General features: G+C 42.0%; 1 protein-coding gene across 19 annotated transcripts in view; it reads left to right on the top strand.

The window, feature by feature from the left end:
- MACF1 (microtubule actin crosslinking factor 1) overlaps positions 1-21,623 on the top strand; it is a 237,812-nt gene that overhangs the window by 75,849 nt on the left and 140,340 nt on the right. For 9 of the 19 annotated variants that reach the window (XM_083173823.1, XM_083173831.1, XM_083173830.1 and 6 more), the window contains exons 1-22: positions 1,742-2,494; positions 2,894-3,060; positions 3,141-3,253; positions 3,348-3,454; positions 3,540-3,659; positions 3,746-3,841; positions 7,171-7,298; positions 7,380-7,473; positions 8,648-8,802; positions 10,362-10,629; positions 10,739-10,867; positions 11,739-11,816; positions 11,951-12,112; positions 13,638-13,742; positions 15,285-15,380; positions 15,465-15,590; positions 15,698-15,850; positions 15,940-16,094; positions 16,379-16,505; positions 16,596-16,779; positions 17,925-18,088; positions 18,170-18,348. In XM_083173823.1, the coding sequence (XP_083029949.1) occupies positions 1,916-2,494; positions 2,894-3,060; positions 3,141-3,253; positions 3,348-3,454; positions 3,540-3,659; positions 3,746-3,841; positions 7,171-7,298; positions 7,380-7,473; positions 8,648-8,802; positions 10,362-10,629; positions 10,739-10,867; positions 11,739-11,816; positions 11,951-12,112; positions 13,638-13,742; positions 15,285-15,380; positions 15,465-15,590; positions 15,698-15,850; positions 15,940-16,094; positions 16,379-16,505; positions 16,596-16,779; positions 17,925-18,088; positions 18,170-18,348 (3,485 nt within the window). In that variant the 5' untranslated portion in view covers positions 1,742-1,915. Of the gene's footprint in view, positions 1-1,741; positions 2,495-2,893; positions 3,061-3,140; positions 3,254-3,347; positions 3,455-3,539; positions 3,660-3,745; positions 3,842-7,170; positions 7,299-7,379; positions 7,474-8,647; positions 8,803-10,361; positions 10,630-10,738; positions 10,868-11,738; positions 11,817-11,950; positions 12,113-13,637; positions 13,743-15,284; positions 15,381-15,464; positions 15,591-15,697; positions 15,851-15,939; positions 16,095-16,378; positions 16,506-16,595; positions 16,780-17,924; positions 18,089-18,169; positions 18,349-21,623 lie in introns of those variants that run through there. The other 10 variants (XM_083173834.1, XM_083173839.1, XM_083173838.1 and 7 more) reach the window with 2 other exon arrangements.

Below are 21,623 nucleotides of genomic sequence, written 5' to 3'. Positions count from 1 at the left end.
GCAAGGTGAGGCTACATGACGGCAAGGATTTTTGCTAAAAATTGAGGACGCAAGGGGCCGTACAAAGCCCGCTCGCAGCCTGCATTGAATACATCCCTATATAGTAGAAATCCAATCAAATGCCAGATCTAATTGAACGGCATATCGAATCAAAATCCCCATTGAACAGTGTGTACCCACTATAACTCTCTCTGCACATGTTACATCTGCCCCACCTGCAGTGCAGCATGGTTTTTTCCACTAGAGAGAGAATTTGCTTTTGCAAGTGAACCAGAATCAGGTTCCATATTCTTAGGAGGATAGGGTACAGATTAAAGCATGGTAAATCGGTAGACAATGGAAAATAGCATTGTAAAGAGTAGGTCCTAATCTGGATGAACAGTGTTTATCATATAGGGAACACACTTAAAGGCTTGTTAATAATTGGCTTTAATGCCAATACAGAAACTTTCTGTAATTAGTGTTTGCAGTTAAAACGCAGACATTTCCGTCTGTATGCAGGCAGGCTGAGACACATGCCCTTACTGCGCCTCTCTCTACATGTGTAGGGGAGTGATGAGCTGGAGTAGCACAAGTACAATAAGCACCTTACCATGTAAGGTGGGAGCAGCCACATGTATCTATATCAGACCATGGGAAATCCCCACTCTAATGCATTTCAGTGATACGCTGCTTGCATATGATATGATTTGAACATAAATACACATTTTCTGTAATCTGCACATCTTGGATTACCAGCAGCAATGCTTCTTATGCAGATTGCATATTTTTACATATTTTATGCTAATAGTTTTGGTGTACATTGCATTCAGCTGTACATGAGCCCCATATTGTGAAGAAGGGAGAATTCTGTAATATACAGTGTACCGTAAGGGGAGAGGAAGTTGGGATGCCGGTGCTAGTATTGTGAACGCCTGCATCCCAAAATGATACGCAGAATGATGAAATGTATACAGGGAAGACATTATATGGATAATTGAAATGCCCAAATCAGACAAGTAGTGTGCTGGAGTATAACAGGGCAGGCAGTGTGTGAGAAGGTCTCATGTCTTTCCGCACACTGTGTATGGCGAACTCACCAGGGCTGTACTGGGCCAGATCTAGCTTCTCCCTAACCTAGTAGAGCTGTCCAGCTCCTTCCAGCTGCATTGTGTGATTTACTGTGTCCCATTGTTTAATATAGGCAAGGGAATGTATTCTTATTTCATAGAGTATCTACGGAAGGGTGGAATAAACAGTCTACCCACATCCCATTTGTGGGAGAACGCTAATGTAGATCAACATCTGATTGGCTGTACATAAGCAGAACAAAAATTGCACCTGATATAACACAATTTTAAACAAATGATAACCAAAATGTGAAATTTAATCCAAATGCATTGTGTAACTTAATGATGCATTTACTTAAGCTACCTGTACAAAGAAACAAGAATACAACTGTGTGATTACCTTTTTCAAATATATATTGACAAGCTGTATAATGTATATTGTATTGATTATATGTCTACATAATCACTCAGAATATGATTGGCCCCTTCAGAATGGATGTTGCAGGAAGTGCATATTATTTCCTTTGTATAAGCTACACTTAGCTTCTCTGACTCCTTTTATTACACAGTTGTGACTGCTCCCCCTCCCTCATGAGCACTCTCTCCCCCACCCATGCTGGGTGGAGTTACCAAACCTCACTAATACAGACAATTCTGCATCCAATGAGCTGAAGGTTTGGTGTAAGGTGCCTGTGATCTGAGCACTGCAGAGAGATGCAGGGAGATGTCTCGGTCTGTAAGATGTCTGTCTGAGGCAAGCATCAATTGCTGGATGAGAGGGGAGGATGTGTGGTCCTTCCCTGGTGACATGTCTACATTGCAACTGGAAGCTGCTGCTTTGAGGTGTGGATCCTTTTCTCTTCTGCATGTCTGTGTCGGCTGTGCTGCATAAATGCACCGGAGACATGGGGAATTCTGTCAGCTGTGTGCGGAAGCCCAAGGAGGCAAGACCAGGGAGAGGGAAGGAACCCCATTCTGGAAAGAAAAAGAGACGTTTTAGGAGGAAGAAAAAAGATCAGGAAGCAGAACAAGATCAGCCTTTACCAAGCAAGGATGAAAGAGAGAAGATTTCGGATATGCCTAGCAATACGTGTGCAGCAATTGAAGATCCTGGAAGCACCGAGTGTATTCCTGCAGAGGAAGGAAGAGTGCTCCAGGTGAGAGAGACAGTGCATGGCATGGTGCATAGAGCTCTGCTGCTGAATCCCATAACTACTCCAGAATCTCCACCAGCAGGGACCACAGTCATTGCTCGCATAGTGGAAAACCCAGCAGACAGCAAGCAGGGATCGGTCAGCACCATGGTGGCATTTGATCGAGCCGGTAACAGCCGAGCAGTACTGCTGCCTATTAGGGACAGAGGCCTGGAAAATGCTTTTGGCACTTGGAACAGCTCTTGTGAAGAAACTAACCTTGGATTGTCCTTTCCAGGAAAAGCTAAAACAGTAAGAGATGAACCGTACTTTCCACACAGTCCCGGGTGCCTTCCTTAGTATACTGCAGTGTCCCTTTATCACAGTCACAGCAGGTGGGATACTAGAGACAGAGCCCCCTCCTATTAGTCTTATTCTCCTTGGACTGCATATCATGTCTCGTTTCTAATACATGTTCTTAAGCAGCATACTGTAGGAGGGCTGATGTTGGTTCATCAGAAGGGCTTGTTGAATTCTAAGCATTTCCAAATGTGTTTGTGACGGTAATAGCAAATCAAATTTCTTGCAGCCTCTGCTTGTTGGTAATATTGTTTGAACAGATATGCAGAGCAAGCATCTAGTGTGAAACCTCACACTGCATTCATAAAGCAATGTTACAAGTGATAAAGATTGTCCTCTCTCTGTCTGCAGATCTCAGATATTTATGTCAGTGGGGAATCGGGAGATATGTCTGCCAAGGAGAAGCTGCTCCTATGGACGCAGAAGGTGACAGCTGGGTACATCGGGGTGAAATGCACCAATTTCACCTCTTGCTGGAGTGACGGCAAGATGTTTAATGCCCTTATACACCGGTACAGGTAGGTAAATATTGAGGCCTTGCTATTGCGTGGTGTAAATCACAAAGAGGAGTTCTAAAGCACTGTGGTTCTACCTGCAGACCTGATCTGGTAGACCTGCAGAAGGTGGAAATTCAGAGTAATCGAGAAAACCTAGAGCAGGCGTTTGAAATAGCTGAGAATCTGGGTGTCACCAGGTTATTAGACGCTGAAGGTTTGTACAATTTTATTGGCAGCTCCTTTGCAAAGTGTTTTGTTTTTATGAAGTAGCTGGTGCACTTATGTTTTTGTTTGGCTGCCCCTCCCAGATGTGGATGTGGATTCTCCTGATGAAAAGTCTGTGATCACATATGTGTCTTCTATATATGATGCCTTCCCCAAAGTCCCTGAAGGAGGAGATGGGATCAGTGCCACTGTAAGTTTTTTGTTGCGTACAATTGCAGCTGTGCCAAGGGGTAAGTGAAATAGGCCGACCCCCTTATTCTGGGCTCTTCCTGCAGGAAGTAGATTCCCGCTGGCTGGAGTACCAGGAGAGTGTAATGTCACTTACACAGTGGATCCGGCAACATGTACTTCTGATGTCCGACAAATCCTTTCCACAAAACCCTGTGGAGTTGAAGGTACAATGTCTGAGAATGCCCAGTGTATAACAGAGGGATTGCTAAATGCCCAGTACACATTTATCAGTGTTTTTCTCCTCTTCTAGGCACTTTATAATCAATATGTACATGTAAAAGAAACTGAAATCCCAGCAAAAGAACAAGAAAAGGCCCAGATACAGAAGTTGTATCAGATGCTACAGGTATATAATTGCATTTGGTTATGGAAATAGCAACTTTTGTATCTATTATAGTTTTTTCCACTTCTTCTCTAATTTAATGTCAGTAAGGAGGGATTCAGTTGTTATTGCTGCCCAGTCTTCCATCTAAAGTCATGGAAGATCGTAGCGTAATATACAATCATTGGTGGATATAGCACTGAGGGGGAAATTTATTAAGCTCGGTGAAGTGATAAACTGTCTGGTTTTTATCACCGGCCAATCAGCTCTTACCTGTCATTTTTCAAACCAAGCCTGTAGCTTCACAGGTAGGAGCTGATTGGACGGTGATAAAAACCAGACAGTTTGTCACTTCACCGAGCTTAATAAATCTGCCCCTCAATGTGCTAATTATGGTCAGGTTAAGCCATGGTTTGAACTGAAATGGTGCACGTAATAATTGAATCCCCCATGTGTCTTTTTGTTCTTGCATCATTTTCTTCTATTAAATGTATAAATCAAAGGTCCCCATTCACTGCGCTATTGGCTAAAAATAATTTATTCAAAATCTGATTGAAAAAGCAACAAAACAATAATAATAATATTAATAGCAGAAGTCATTGGGCTGGAAGTTTATGCTTGAAATTGTATGTCTATCTATATGCTCAAATACAGAGCTGTATGCATTTAGCAGTGGACCCTCTGCCTATCTGTACAGTTGATTTGATATATCTAAGTGGGGCTAATTCAGCATAGCTTGCTAATGTGAGAATTTGCAATGGACTGTGAGGTGTAAGCCCCCAGACAGAGAAAATAACCGCCCTTAGCTAAATTGCAAGTGCAATGTGACTGGATCGCTAATCAGCCTGAAAGAATTTTAAGCTGTGTACACACGGTGGAGATATATTGCTAGCAATATTTTGCTGAGTGTCTCCTTATCAGCGACCAGAGATGGTCGCTGATGAAAGGGAACCTCTGCCGGGGGAGCCGCAGAGGGAATTGGCTGGTCGCAGGAGCTTGCGATCATAAGGGGGCTAAAAACAGGAGCACGCACACTGCGATTTATCGCCGGTGCACAGTCCATCCGCTGGCCATATGGTCGCTGAGCGACCATATGGCCAGGGATAAATGCCCGTGCGTATGCACCTTTACTGTCTGTGCAAATGTAAGTCCAAGGCTTCCTCTAATTTTTGACTAAGACAGGGTGGAAGTGGTCATTGCTGACGTCACAGCCCCCCTCATAAATGTCTGGGTAATCCTGCATTTTTGCAGACACACACAGAAAACGGCAGGTGTCCAGGCCCGAACACCGGCTTCCTGTAAGTCAAACTGTGGTGTACGATTACAATCCATATGCATTTTGTGTCGCTAATTCCCCTCGTGCATATGCAATGTGTGTGTGGTACGCATTCGATAGTCGCTCGATTAGTGAATTCTCTAATTAGTGATACATGCTGAATTAGCAAAATTGTCATCAGCCACCGGGCCTGATACAGAGATGAACTTAGGAGAGGGTGCACTTGCAGATTCACGATTATTCAGAAACTGCAGGTGTACAAAGCACTGAAACAGGCCTTTCATTGTCACCCATAGATTGTCAGGCAGTATTGTTGTGGGGCAGGGGAAGGCATGCGGTCCTTCTATTTTCCAGAAGGGGAGAGCCAAGGGTCTATATGCCTCCACATAAACTTCCAGGCCTTGGAGACCTGTTTCCTTTGATAAACTGAATGGCTGAGGCATAATCAGCTGGCCATTTGTGTTAAAATGTAGGTTGCAATGCTGGGGTCGCAGCAACATGCAGGAGGCATCTCGTGTAAAAAGTTGTTTCATTTAAAAGTATATGCAAATTTAAAGCTGTCTATAAGCAGCATGGCATTTCAGTCCATCTCTGTATCAGGCCCTCAGTATGCACTTGTAACAGGCTGTACTAGGTGTAAAACACTTTCCTGGAAACTGACTTATGTGCACTAAAAACTCTGCATTTCCTCTATTTCCATCTATGTGCATTTGAGAACACCCAGTTATAGCCTAGTCACGTCTCTTCATTTGTAAGTTTTAAATGCTGCATATACCTGTCTACCCACACTGGCGTGCATGGGGCTCTGGGGCATGCATGTTGTGAGAACATGCAAGATGTGCTCTGCCAAGAGGTGTATGCTCTGCATTAGCCCCATTGTTGCATACTGGGTACACAAAGAGTGATGTAATAATGGTTGGATCAATGTAGCACTCCTTCCTTCATTACAGATGTTGCGGTCGTTATCTATCTGTTGGCCATGTAGCAGGGCTGACCGTGCAACTGTATAAGTGGCCTTGGGCCCCCACATATCAGGCATTCATACACCCAATATGTCTTCCTGAATCATCCCGAAACGACAGTGTGGCTTTACACATGTATATAAAAAAAAAAAATTGTTTTCGAAGCCAGTTTTAAATTGTGGGATTTCATACCCTCCAACATGACCCATTCCATTATGCTGTGTACACACTTGTACAATCTGCATGAGATCCAGATGAGATTACAATTTAGACTATCTGCATACAATTAAGACTATCTGCATACAATTTAAGGTGCCATACATGTTACAATTATTGCATACAATATTGTATACAATATCGCATCTCTGTTTTGTAATGAGATCTAGTACAAAAAGTATGTGCTGCACATACTTTTTGTACTAGATCTCATCGCAAAACCAAGATGCGATGAGATGCGATATTGTATACAATATTGTATACAAATATTGTAACGTGTATGGGCAGATCTGCACTATATAGTCTATGCAGCCAAGACTTTCTGGCTGAGATATGGGAGCGCGCATCTTGAACGCATCTGGATCGCTTGGGATAAAACCCATACAATCTGCATGAGATCCAGATGAGATTTTGACTATGTAGTCAAAATCTCATCTGGATCTCATGCAGATTGTACAAGTGTGTACACAGCATTAGGTAAAGCACAGTCCAATATTCAAATAGGGGAGCCACACCTAATGCCACTCCAAACATCACTGTCCTGGACTCACTGGCAGTTGATGTGACCCCCTCTTTGAATTTTGGACTGTGCTGGAGCCCCACCTCTGTAACTGCCACTGGCGGGGAAGTCCAGGAACAGAGCATTTTGTACCTAATGGAATGGGTGATGTTGGAGGGTATGGGATTTAATTTGCAAGTTGGCAGTGTGAGGAGACTTTTGAACTTAGAAGTTAATGAAATACATTTGTTCACTTGTTTCATTTTCTTTTTCAACATCCACTGACCTTTCCTCTTATTTAGCTTTGGTGTGTTTGTCTTATGTTTAACTGTCTGCTCATTGGTGTCTCCCTCTCAAGATAGAATTGTTCTTTAATTATCTGTTCTTTATTTTTTATAAGACCTGGATTGAATTTGGCCGCATCAAACTCCCACCGTCTTTTCACCCAAATGATGTGGAGGAACAGTGGGGGAAGCTTATACTTTCCATGCTGGAGAGGGAGAAAGTTCTGCGTCCAGCTGTGGAGAGGTGGGTTTTTCCTTTGGTCCTTTTGGAAATTTCTGTTTGTCATCGTTTAGGGTACAATGCATGCTTTCTCTTACCTTACAGACTCGATCTGCTCCTACACATTGCAAATAGGATTCAGAATGGCTGTCTGAGCTGTGAAGAGAAGCTAATGCTCGCAAGGAATACACTGCAGTCCGTAAGTCACTTTTAGTAATTGCACTGTGTGCCAGTACTTCTGTCAGGACATGTACTGTGTGCAAAGACTGTATAGTGCCCTATGACAGAAATAGAATAATATATCTATCTATCCCTCTCAAATTTAAGTTCATGAATGATATATACTGTAGGTATTAACGAAGGAAGGGTTGGGGGAGGGAGCCTGGGGAAGTTAGGAGATGCTGTGCTTCAATCAGAAGGGAATCTAAAAGTTACAGTAATAAAATCAGATAATTAACAGTTGCCCCAACAGTGCCCCCTACCCTGCAGCGCTGTGTGCCGTTTCATACACTGCGCCACTCTAGTTACGGCCCTCACTGTATGCATTAGGATAAATGGTTGTTTTTGGTTCTAGAAAGTAAAAAAATTGAGGAAATGCCCTATTAAGGTGGTTGTTTGAGCTATATGTATTGTAGGTAATTAAGACATTGCAGATACATTTTATCTTTATAGCTTTAAGTTATGTAGAACATATCTATTAATCGCTGTCTTTGAATGATTTACAATAGCAAGGACACCACTCGTTATGTCCTTGTTTCAAAGGCTATCCTTTAAGATATAAATATATATATATATATTTGCAATTGATGCAACCTATAAAACAGATTTTTTTTTACACAGCATTGAATTAAATTTGTATCCGTTAAATAAAAAAAATGGTACTTGTGTAGTTTCACGGCACCAGCTACTTCCGGGTTGTACGCTCGCCACAACTATCTAAAATAAACTAACTTAACTCCATGCCAACATGGATAGTTCATACCCCCACTATCCATGTTGGCATGGAGTTGATTTTAGATAGCGTGGCGAGCGTAGCGAGCCACCGAGCCCGCAGCGTGGGCGAGCGAAGCGAGCCCCGCAAGGGGGCTCAGACGCACGGCACCATGCTGGCGCCGTGAAACTACACAAGTACCAAAAATAAAAAATACACTCAATGTATATATATGAATTCAATAGCATTTGTAACAAATACACAATACATATGTATCTCAAGGCCCTTTACAATGTCTCAATAAATGTTTCATGTGTGTAAGTCAATAGGTTTCTATCACTTCAAAAGCTTTCAAACCTGTAGTTCTGATACATATAATAGACAGCAATGTAAACATCTGCCATTGGTAGAATTTCCTTTCACACAGATGTGTGTCTTTCAGGATGCTGCTAATGTTGAATGCGGCCAGAGAACTCGGCAAGAGGGTGAGGTGCTGCAGTTTCTGCAGGAGAGTGAAAGTCTCCTCTGCCAGCTACAGGCAGATGTTCAGATCCTGAGAGATGAGAAGTACTTCCAGGTGGAAGAATTGGCTATCAGGTATAGTGTCATTATTTGGCCTATTGGCTTCCATGAGCTCACAGATGTTGGACATTGGTTTGGCCGAACAGCCATGTGCTCTTGGATTACAAGAAATTAAATCTGGATGGTAAATTACCATACTGTGATTGTGATATATTCTTCATTACATTTTTACTACATTTCCAATTTGCTTGAATTATGACTTGCTGCATTCTTAGTTTTAATTATATGTAGATAAGATGTACACCACTTGGTGACATTGGGATAGTTAAAATGCACCACCTTGGATTTAAAGTGTGGGAAAACCCCTAGATTCCAGCATTTTACACAGAATTTATGGGTTTCTGTCGTGTATTCTATGGTTTACTGCATGGGGAAAAATGACAACATTTTTAATAGCTTGGGCTGTAAAATCTGGTGCTTTTCCTGCGTTGTAAATTTAGCACCTAATTGGAAATGTCCATGTGACATTAGCTATAATCACTTGGGAAATTAGTGTGCCTGGATTCTGTAAATGTTAGGCGTTCTGTGACCACACTGCACACATAGTACTTCAACTTCATTTTAGGGAGGTATTCAGGGGGTTATTCTGGTTCACTCCTTCTGGCAAATTCCTTCTTAGATGGCCAAAACATGTGCACTGTAGATGTTAGTTGTGCAGAGAGAGTTTGGTTTGGGTGGAGTTTTACTTCAAACTGATATCCATATTGCAGTGTAAAAATAAAGCAGTCAGTATTTTCCCTGCACAGAAAATAAATAACTCACCCGAATCTAATTCTCTATGCACATGTTACATCTGCCCCCCTGCAGTGCACATGGTTTTGTCCATCTAAGAAGGAATTTGCAAGAAGGAGTGAACCAGAATAATCCCCTCAGTCCTGGACAATATTTCTAGTACAGACATTCCTCACTTAACAACCTACCTGTTTATCGGCCACCCGGACTTACGACCCGGGCCTTCGTTTAGCATCCGTTCTGTGACTCCTTGGACGTACGACCCCACCTGCTCTGATTTACGACCTGCCCGCCTACGCTCTCACAGTTACGACCTGCCCAGCCTGTTTAGCTGCCGGTGTCTCAGTAGTATTAAGGGGTTTTCTATAGGTTCTTTTAACAACCAATTCGCTTAACAACCGGGTCATTGGAACGGCACCTGGTTGTTACGTGAGGAATGTCTGTAGTTGGAAATTTCGTCCAGGACCTATTTAATCTCGGCTTTTTTTGGGCCAATACTCGCCACTGCAGATCTGACCATTTTAAAAGTCTGATCTGCACTGTGGGAAACAGCCGTTAAATTGTGAAATTAGTGTCCGTTTCTGCCCCAAAAAAGTGGATTTGCCGATCCACGTCTCTTTTTACTTTAAAAATGTTTCTGGAAGATTGGAATGGACATTGAATAGGTACATTCGACCTATTCTTCTCAAAAACAGATGATATTTCCAACAAGAGGAAATATTGTCTGTGACTAAATACCCCTCATAATGACCCTTAAGGGTTTGTTACCATTTTCATGTGAGTGTTGCCTTTGCTCAATAAAGTCAACTTGATTTTTAAATGACTGGCTTTGATTTTTTTAGGGTTCTACGGATTCAAGATGAACTTCTTACACTCAGGCTGGAATATTCAAACCTATACAGAAAAGGGAACTTTCTCAACACAGACCTGCAAACCCCTTTGTCTGTGAACACATCTCAACAACAAACCTTTCACACTTCAGCAACTTCTTCCACTTCTTGGTTTAGAAAACCAATGAGTCGATCAGAACTACTTTCATTGTCATCATCCGAAGACGAGGGCAGCCTCAGATTTGTGTATGAGCTCCTTGCCTGGGTGGAAGAAATGCAGGTTAGTTATTGGCCTGAAAATAATCTGAATGGTATTGGTGTGTCAGTGGCATCCGTGCAAGTTCAAGAAGGCTTGTTACTATCTTACTTTTTTCTTTTGAATACATTAGTTGAAACTGGAGCGAGCAGAGTGGGGCAGTGACCTTCCTAGTGTGGAAACTCAGCTGGAAAATCAGCGTCAAGTCCACTCCAGTGTGGAGGAGCTAGCCACAAGTTTGCGTGAAGCTAGAAGCTATGAGGTGCTTAAATATATTGGACTATATGAAATATATATATTATATATATATGTGTGTAAGCTGGAGGATACTTGATCCGGTGCCCCCACTTCCAAGCGAGGATAGGTAGGTAACAGCAATAGCGTGGCACTCTGGATACTTTCTTGCAAATAAACGGCAGACACTGACTACAGTGTCTGCCGTTTATTTGCAAGAAAGTATCCAGAGTGCCACGCTATTGCTGTTATATATATATATATATATATATATATATATATATATATATATATATATATATATATATATATATATATATATATAATTACATATTAAGATATTATTTTGTTAAGTAGATCCAGTTTGCCTTAACATATACAGATGTGTCTTCTGGTATTGCATTGCAGCACATCAGTCGTGGTATACGGAGGAGTGGGTGTCTCCACACTCCTATGCCATTCACTTCAATGGGAGCCATATGACCCCACCTCTCCATTGGAATTTATTTACTAAGATGGGAGTTCTGTTGAAGATGGGATGTTGCTATAGACAACCAATCAGATTCTTTTATTTTTTTAGAAGGTGCTAAATGAATAAGAAGTAGATTCTGATTTGTTGCTATGGGCAAAATTGCATCTTCAATATAACTCCCATCTTGGTAAATAGACCCCCATGGCACTAATGGTAGCAGGCTGTGATGCGGTCGCACATGGAATGCCGCGATCCTAACTACAGCAGGCTTCTATACGCTGCAAAGCTGCAGTAGGACATCTATGTATATGTGTGTGTATGTAAAAATGTACTTAGTTTTATGGTTACATTGTTGAAGACAGATAATCCTACAGTTGATTGCCCTGCATGTTCCTGATGCATGTTCCTCCCTTTTCTTTTCTGGCAGGTTAAAATGTCTCCAAATTTTCGCAGCAGCTATAGAGAAACTTTAAACAAGCTTGAAATGCAGTACTGCAAACTAAGGGTAAGACTGTCATAGAATGTGCAACCATGTGGCTGTATGGGAGTATGGTATTAAATTGGGAAGGGCTCTGTGACAACCGTTTTTCTGTCATTAACATGAATACAAGAGCATAATGTTGTTGGTGTTCATTGTAGGAAACCTCTAATTTTCGTTTACGTCACTTGGAGAGCCTCCATGAGTTTGTGTCTAGAGCCACAGCACATATTATCTGGCTGAATGAAAAGGAAGAGGAGGAGCTGGCATATGACTGGAGTGATGGCAATTCCAACATGGAGCTGAAGAAGGATTATTTTCTGGTAAGTGTACAGTAGCTCAGAAACACAGACCATCTAATTGTAGTACAGCTGGTACATAGGTTTGACATGAGTTCACTGTATCTGATTGCTTCTAACAAGCTCTTTTGAATTTATTACTAGTATGTTGTACACAGTAAATGCCAGGTTGAAGTGTCTCTCCTCTCCTGCCCCTTCTCTACCCTTAGCCCAGCCACACTTGATCTTTGACCCCATAACCCTGCGCCCTTATTTCCCAGTTTGAACCACTTTCATTGTGCATGTCCACCTTGCAATTAACTGATTATTATTGTTGTTATTATTATTACATTTTATTTATAAGGCGCTGCACTGTACATAGGGCACTTATAAGAACAATACAGGGTACACAGCACTAAACATAACCGTAACTGAAGAACAAAAGCATTAGCAGCACAATTCGTAGTACACAATACAGCTGAGATATAGGGAAGCAGAGGAGCAGTCTGCATGCTACCAGGGGTAAGTAGTCAGTGGTAGAAATGAATACACATAAGTGAGAAGAGATGCGGGTATAGATGGTAGGTGAGTAAGAGAGCTGTAATTGAATGCAAGAAGAGGGCTGTGAGAACAGGAGGGTAGAGGGCCCTGCTCCAAGGAGCTTACAGTCTAGAGGTAGGGGGACATGAGGTGCAGGCAAGTAGGTCTAAAGGCAAGAAGTGAGCATGACAGGGATGGCGAGGACATGAAGCGGTAGGTAGGGAAAGTGGCCTCGGTACTAGGTTATGCAGGAGGGTGGATTTTCAGTGAATGTTTGAAGCATTGCAAGATTGGGGAGCATATAGTAAAGTGAGGGAGCTCATTCCAGTGAAGGTGGGCTGCGCAAGGCAAAATCTTGGATATGCACATGGAAAGAAGTGACCAGGGTAGAGTAGAGGTGATGGTTATTGGGTGACCGGAGAGGGCGAGAGGGAGCTTGTAGGGAAATGAGGTTGGAGATGTAGTTAGAAAAGGCCTGGTATGTAAGGGTGAGGAGTTTGAAGAGGATCCTGTAGATTTGATTGAAAGGGCTTGGCAGAAGTGGAGCGGTGGAAGCAGGAGACAAGTCGAGCTGCAGAGTGGAGGGGAGCGAGCTGGCTGTGTGGGAGGCCAGGGAGGAGACTGGTGCAGCAGTTGAAATGACCAGTGAGTGAATAATCCATTTAGTTGCACTTTGGGAGAGACACTGATGCAAGCAAAGTTGGGAAGCTGGAACCAACATGATTGAGCCAGGGATTGGACATAGAGAGCAAAGCAGAAATGGGAGTCAAGAGTTACACGCAGGCAGTGGAGTTGGGGAAAGGGGGAGAAGATTGTGTTGTAAACAGTGATGGAGATATTAGGGGGACTGATGATGAGTTTTGTTTAGTCCATGTTGAGCTTCAGAGAGCGCTCAGACATCTAGAAGGAGATGGCAGAGAGGCAGCTGGATACCCGGGAGAAGACATGTCATTGGCATAGAGAGGTGGTATTGATGGCCAAATGACACAAGTGTATAAGTCTAATTGTAAAATAATATTTGCTCCTTCAGGAACTGACACAAGAGCTGGAGCAGAAGCATGATGTGATACAGTCCTTGCAGGAAAAAGCTGAGCTACTATCACTGGAAAATCACCCAGCAAAACAGACTGTGGAGGTATTTGTCTGCATGAGAGCCTTTTTATGTTTTTACTCTTATATTTTTAATTAAAAAGATGGTGTGGTCTCCCAACATGTTTATGCACGTATATTGACAGGTTTATTACTTGCTGCTTGAGTGGTTTTTCTGAGAATGTGTATTTGGCTGCTGTAAAGCGTTGCTTTTATTATTATTTGTTGTTTTTTCTAATTGGCCTAATGCTTTATGTACTTTTTATAGCTTCTCTGCAGGTTATATATTGTGTTGTGGATAGTAATATTTGCTGATGTTGAAGTGGGTGTGGGCTTTTGACAAATAATTTCTTTATTCTTTATTTCTGAATGTATTTTCCTTACCACCCACAATTATTTTGTACAACCAATGACATAATGAGGTGGAATAGGGAGCTTTGGGAGTGGAATGTTTGTCCCACCCTAACAGTAGTCTGCTAGAATGGGTGATGTGTTCTAATTGTGACACATGTTTAAAACAGGTTTTCTCTCCTGTCCATTCAGGCTCCCAGCCGTGATAGGCTTGTATTGCCTGCTCAGTCTTGGCTACGATATTCAAAGCACCATGTTATATAATGGTGATGGGTGTTCTGTGTAGGGCAATCGCTCCTGATGTTCTTCTAATTTAGGGTACACACGAGAACGATTTGGCCTCAATTCCCTAATTTCAATACAAATTGTGACCGATTGTATGTTGTTTGTAGGTAAATTGGGCCTGTTTTGGCATGTTGAGATCCAATTGTGACCCGATGCGCGTCCCCCCTGGTCGTTTGGTCATTTTACAGATCCTAGCTTCTGCAGGTAGGATCTGTAAAAGATCCAATCAACTAGACACTGATCCGGATCGGATGCAGATCATGTGCTCCAACAGATCGTGCCACCGTCGCACAATCTGCTCACTATATGCTAACTATCAGGATCGTTCTGGTGTGTACCTAGCATTAGGGATATTGGATTAAGATCTGAGCTTGTCCATAAACTTGCAAACACTTTACATTCACATGTACTGGTCAATGCTCTCTTGCCTTCTGCAGGTAAACAATTCTATCCCAGTGCTTCTAGTTTGGCCTTACAGTGTTTTGTGTTTGGAAGGGTTGGTAAATGTTACCTATAATATACTTTCCTTAGTGCATTTTATATGGTGACCAAAACCTTTTGCATGGGTTCAGGGCTCAGTTCTAATAACAGAATCCAAAGCCCCTTACAAACTAGGTCATATTGCAAATAATATCATTCAGAAAGGGATGCGTACACTCCATATTGTTAATACCTGTTCCTGCGCATCATTAATGGCCCTCTCCTTCATCCTGCATGTTCAGATGAGGGAGCTTTTTGTTAACGACGGTCATGCTGCAACTGCACCATGACGTCTCTTCCACCACCATTGCGCCCTTCCCCCTTGATATTGACAAGTGCGTATGCACTTGTCGATGGACGGTCCACGCCGCCGACTATACTGGCAGGGGATCGGCTAGTGTTTATGGGGCTTAACACATTTGAAGCGTTTTTTGTTTGAAACCTTTATGGGTTTTTTTTGTTTAATTTCTAGGCATATAGTGCTGCAGTTCTTTCCCAATGGCAGTGGGTACAACAGTTATGTCTTTGTGTGGAGCAACATTTAAAGGAAAATACTTCTTATTTCCAGGTAAATATGTCATCCTTTTTACATTCATTTATCTTGTCTGTTATTGGCAAGTTGTTAAAGTTGATCACACATTGTCCCCATCAGTTCTTCAGTGATGTGCGGGAATCGGAGGTCTATTTGAAAAATCTTCAGGAATCAATCAAGAGGAAATATTCCTGTGACCGGAATACTAGTGTGATCCGATTGGAGGACATGCTGCAGGATTCCATGGTGAGAGGAAATAACACACCCTTTCATTATCTGCCTGCCAGTAAATGTGTGTTTGTATTGTTTCTTTGAAAATGGCACAATTTAAGGCTATATTCATCTTTCTCTAGGACGAGAAGGAGCAGCTCATCCAGTCTAGGAGTAAGGTTGCCAGCTTGGTGGGGAGATCAAAGAACATTGTCCAGCTAAAGCCAAGGAACCCAGAACATTGTCTAAGTGGCACACTGCCTGTCAGAGCTGTATGTGACTACCGGCAGATAGAGGCAAGCTTAATTATGATAATTATTTGCTCAGGAAAAGTAAGTACACTTGTAAATACAGGGATAATATAGCTTTTTGTTCTGCTTATCAGATTACAATTAGTAGAAATGAAGAATGTGTACTTGAAGATAACTCTCAAAGGACAAAATGGAAGGTGATAAGCACTACTGGAAATGAGGCCATGGTACCCTCTGTATGCTTCCTCATCCCTCCACCCAATAAGGAAGCAATAGATATGGCTGGCAGGTAATTACTGTCTACTGTTGTGTTAGTCCAGTGGTTCCCAACCCTGGTCCTCAAGTACCCCCAACAGTGCATGTTTTCCAGGTCACCCTGCAGGTGCACTCATTATTCAGATACATTTTATAAGATCCACAGGTGGAGCTAATTTTGTCACTTGTGATCCTGTGTGGAGACCTGGAAAACATGCACTGTTGGGGGTACTTGAGGACCAGGGTTGGGAACCACTGTGTTAGTCCATGCTTCCAGTTATTATGTTTCCCTCATTGTTTAACTCCTGATCTTTGCAGGGTTGAACAGCTGTATCAGAAAGTGATGGCTCTTTGGCATCAATTACATGTAAATACAAAGAGTTTGATATCTTGGCATTATCTACGCAAAGACATAGACTTAGTCCAGAGCTGGAACATGGAAAAGGTAAGTTAACCTTGAAGAGTTAAAGAGTATTCATCTGTCAATAATTAAATGTTTTTTTTTAAATAATATTTCCCTTGTCTCTGCTCTTAGCTTAAGGTTCTGCCACTAGTGGAGCGTCTGCAGGCCCTTTCCAGTCTTCAGTCACACCTGGATGATTTCCTAGATGAAAGCAAAGACTCACAAATATTCTCACCAAACGATTGCCTCAACATGGAGCAAGAGGTGGAGGCCTGTAAAGAGCAGTGCCGAAAGCTAGTGGACCTTATTGAGGCCGGTGAGGAGTAATGTACATTTGGAGAGTCAACTTTTACAGTTAAAATACCAAAACTCGTGGTGAAGTTCATTTTCACATATGCCAGGATTTTGTTATGAAACATGCTGTTATGTTATCTCATGGGTAGTTTTATTGCTACTTATACTGCTCAGTAAGGACTATATGATAAGATTGTTACTGAAATAATTATATACTCCCATTACTTTTCTAGGAGCGCTAAGAGTTATTAATTATACTATGTAAAAGGTTTATCTATATATTTATTATACACATGTTTATAGAGTGGTTAAAAGCACAACAGCGTAGTACTATATGAAGTGACTACTGTTATCATGTAATGTTTACATTATCTAAATGGTTGGTCATACTCCCTTATCTTCAAGGCAATAAATGCTTCCAAGAATCAGGAAGTTCCCCAGTGTGGGACTCATACTGGTTTTAGGGCTATATTGGTGCCAAGTAGATTCCAGAATTAATCCAGAGACTACTTTATAATGCTATATTGTTTAATAAAGTACAAGTTAAACAACTTATTTGAATCGTATTCGGAAAGTATGGTAGGTCTGGTATTGTCTCCTTATGATGTAGTTTTAAGTAGTGAATGTTAATGTTGAAATGATTAGGTGCTTTCCGTCTCAGGTCTAAATTTACTTCAGCTTCTAAAAAAATGAAAAGAGGCGATGTTGCCCATAGCAACCAATCAATTAAATTTTGCTAATGCATCTAAGAAAATGGTTGCTACGGGCCACAGGTTCTCAAAGTCGGTCCTCCGGATCCCACACAGTGCATGTTTTGCAGTTCTCACAGAATCAAGTGAAATAATTATCTCCACCTGTGGATTTTTTTAAATGTGTCAGTCAGTAATGAGTGCACCTGTCAGGTGATCTGGAAAACGTGAACTGTGTGGGGTCCTGAGGACCGAGTTTGAGAACCAGTGCTATAGGCAGTATCACATCTGTTAATTTTTTTAAGGCTGTAGTAAATGTACCCCTCAGATTTCACAATGAATCATACAGAAATGCAGAAAGCCAACCCAAGGTACCACATCACTGTTTCTTGCATTCTGAAATTGAAGTGTTGATGCTTAACTACAGAAACAAATGTGCATTTAGTGGTTCATGCTTTTTTATCTTTTTTCTTTTTAGAAGATAAAGAGGAGACTGTGGCACAAACCTATATATCAGAGCTCCAAAATATACGTCTACACTTGGAGGACTGTGAACAGCGACTTGTGAGGAGATTGCAGAGTCCTTCAGGCAGTGATGCAGAAGCTGTACATGAAAATGCTGTACGGATATCTGAGCAAGAGGTCAGCATGGTTTCCTCCTATAGTTTCCTGGCTCTTGCTGGGTATTTTCACTGACTTTCTCCCCTTCATTTTGTCCCATAGAGGATGCAGGATGAGCTGAAGAGAATAAAATCTGAATTGTCACTGGTATCTGAACGCTGCGACCATTTCCTGCATATGTCTCCATCTGGCTCCAGAACCCCAAATGTTCGCTCTCAGCTTGATCTTATAGTAGGGAAGATGGACCAGGTCTATGGCTTGTCTTCTGTCTTCTTGGAAAAGTGAGTGCACTTTTTCGCTTAGATTTGTCCCAGAGGAAATGTTTCTGAATTTAGAATTGTATTAAATGTAGCCAAATTGTATTGATATAAATTATTTTAGTTAAGTCAACTGCTTCCTCTACATCTTTCACTCTTACATGTGAAATCTAATTTTTATTGACCTTACCACTGTCTTAATACTGCCTTTTATGCCACTGTAGTATTCTCTTACATTTTATTCCTGTTACCCTGCACCGCGTGCTGCGCCTCTGCTGTGCACAGCCTGCCAGCAGCGGCCTACACTGTGTGCCCCATGTCCGTGTCCCCCATCCGGATACATCTAGCAAATATCTGTATGTGTCCTATATCTGTACTGTTACTGGCTACCTATCTGGCTGGTGCAATCACCATGTGGCACTGCTGAATGGCTGCTTTGGTGCTGTGCAGCTAAGTAAATATATGTTGTCCATGTCCCTCATTAGAATGCATCTAGTGCATATCTGTATGTGTGATTATATCTGTACTGCCATTGTTGCTCGTTCTGAAAACCCTTTGTATTACAGTATGTGCATTATTTTTAATGTCTGTAAAGCGCCTTGAGTCCTGTTGGAGAAAGTGCGCTATAGAAATAAAACTTCATACTTACTTACTGTCCTGGTTTCCAACAACTGTGTCCATTACTCCTATTTATATCTCACTCTCTGTTCCCTTTATTGAGTGCCCCTGTGTCTCATTTATTGTGTCCCTCTGCATCTTTCTCTCATTAGTGGGAGTGTGTATCTCCTCTTTATATCACTCTGTCTCTCCTGTAGTGTGTCTGTCTCTCACCGCTCCTTCATTGTTTCTTTAGCTCTCTTAGTCACTTTTTACTTCTTTCTTGCTGAACTTTAATGTAATACTCCCTTTTTGTCTGTCTTTCCTGTAGTCACTATCTTCTTTATACTGTTTCGCTAGCTGTCTTTCTCCTTTGTCAAGGCTGGGGGACACTGAACCTATGGGGTTACTGGTGGGGCCATAGGAGCTGGCACTTGATTTTATTTATCATTTTAAGCCTAAGCTCCCACTTGCCACTACCAACATGCCGATGCTGTTTAAGTGACCTCCAGAATTGGGCAGATTTTATGCGATTGCTATTGTAGTGTCTCTACTTTTTTTTTTTTTTTTTGGTAAGCTTTTATTACTGTTTGGGAAATGGGAAGTTTGCTGTGTTTAAGTCACAGCAGTGCTCCTCTTTGCACTTTCTGGTTTCACTGAAACCCTGTTAGAGGGTGGGGAGTGGCTGCATTCTCCTATGTGGCAGATGCCATTTTCATGGTTTTAATTGTGCAGCTCCCCTTGCGGTATTGTAGGCACAATACGGGTGCAGAGCTTCTGGAGAGCTAGTCTTCTCTCGTGCAGTGGTACTTGATAGTGCCGGATAGCTCCTGTTTTTATCTTTGCATTGGATCAGCAGAAGGCATTTCTCTGCTGCTACTTTTTATAGGTGTGGCACGGATTTAGTGGTTACATTTTGGCTTCTTCGCAACTCCAGTGTTGGCTGAGCTGGGGTTTCTTCCTTTTGTTTCCAGGTGACATTGTGGAGCAGCATATTTTGTTTGTGAGGCTGTCCAAGATGGAGCCCAAGTGGCTTCAAAGGTCTCCATTACAATTGTAGCAACAAGGAGGGCACTTTGAACCTGCACCTGGAATATGGATTTAGAATGCAAACATTCTAGCATTTCCCTTCAACAGGCTTGTTCTCTTTGGCCCTAAATTGGATACTATAATTGCCGAGGCTACATGTGGGGGGAAAAAGTTTTTTCTTTATTTTTATTTTATTTTTTTATTGCGTGGTTGCCCAAAAGCAGTGGGGGCCATGTTTTTGTGCATTTCCTTCTTCCCTTTGAGGTTGTGTGCCAACTAGAGAACAATACGCCAGAGGTGTCAGACATAGTAGAGTGGCTTTTGCTATGGGCATGCATTCCTTTGTGTCCATACATAGTTATAGTTTCAGGTGCACAGAGAAAAATGTAGACTAAGTTCCTATGTGGTAATAGGGAGGTATTGTAGCACATGTATGGAAAGGGTCCATCGTATGTCATGTAATGCGAGTGTTGCGGCATGTTGGTGAAAGTGGCTATATACACAGGTGAAAATGACAAGCAGCATGTTGAGTGTGAAGCGCTGCAGGCTTACTCTTAACGGGAGTCCTCTTTAAATTTGCACCTAAAACATGCAGTGCAGAATCAGTTTATAAAAGCAGCTGCTTTATAGCCCATAGTTTTAGGTTACTAGGATTAAATGTCTTAGCAATTCATAATTGTATGACGTCCTACATTTTGTAACATTGCTCCAGTTTTTATAGGGAAAGAGGTTGGGGAGGATTAATGAGGGAGAAAGGCTAAGGAAGGGGATCCAAGTGGGTTCTCGGCAATAAAAAAGAGGAATTTTCAATTGCGGGGGTGGGGCAATATAACAGGCATATACTTAATGTGCCTGGAGTGAGGAGTGGATGTATGGTAAAGTGGTATGGTAGAGAAGACCGCTTCGGTGTTATTAAAGATGCTTGACAAGATTTCCATTCCATAAATAGGACAAATTCTGGCAAGAGCTACCTGGAAAGGAGCTGTTATTTGTCAAGTGGATGTTTGATATTATACGAGGTCTGACAATTACTTTTGCATTGCAGTAAAAGTGCTATATACCTCATTGCTGCATATCACTGTGCACGCCTTTAAAGTGTTCCCCTTGGGAAAGCTATGCACCAATGCCAGTACCTAGTCCACCCTTCATAACTATTTTGGAACTGATTTCACGGTTTTCAGAGCTGCCGTCATATTATTCTGGATGTGATTAATGTCATCCAAATGCCTTCCTTGCAATATATTAAGGAAGAGAAAAAAGTAATTGGGGGCTAGATCCGGGGAATTTGTTTACTACCTAAATAGTGCCATGTAAGTAGTCAGACCTTATATGTTTTTGGTTGGGTTAGTGTCTGACAGCCTCTGAGATCTCCAACCGCAAACAACAGAGCAATAATACCTATTAGAGATGTTATCAGGTTACCTATCTGAAAGTGGCAGAGCTTGTCAGACAGAGGCATCTCTACAATTATTCACAAGAGTTCAGTGTTTATTTTAATGCAGTATTCCTACCTTATAACTTCCTCTGCTCATATGGAGCCCACACACGGGGCGATTGTCACCTTATTTGTAAGTGATCTGACTAGGTCGCTTACAAATGAAACCTGGAATGCTCCGTGTGTGAGCCCCCGAGGCAATGGCGATGCATGGTCCCGTACCCCACCATCACCGGGC

This window comes from Crinia signifera, chromosome 2 (assembly GCF_055691185.1).
Source record: "Crinia signifera chromosome 2, ASM5569118v1, whole genome shotgun sequence".
Taxonomy (NCBI): Eukaryota; Metazoa; Chordata; class Amphibia; order Anura; family Myobatrachidae; genus Crinia; species Crinia signifera.
Note: the sequence above shows the minus strand (reverse complement) of the source record. Positions and strands in the feature narration are given on the sequence as shown.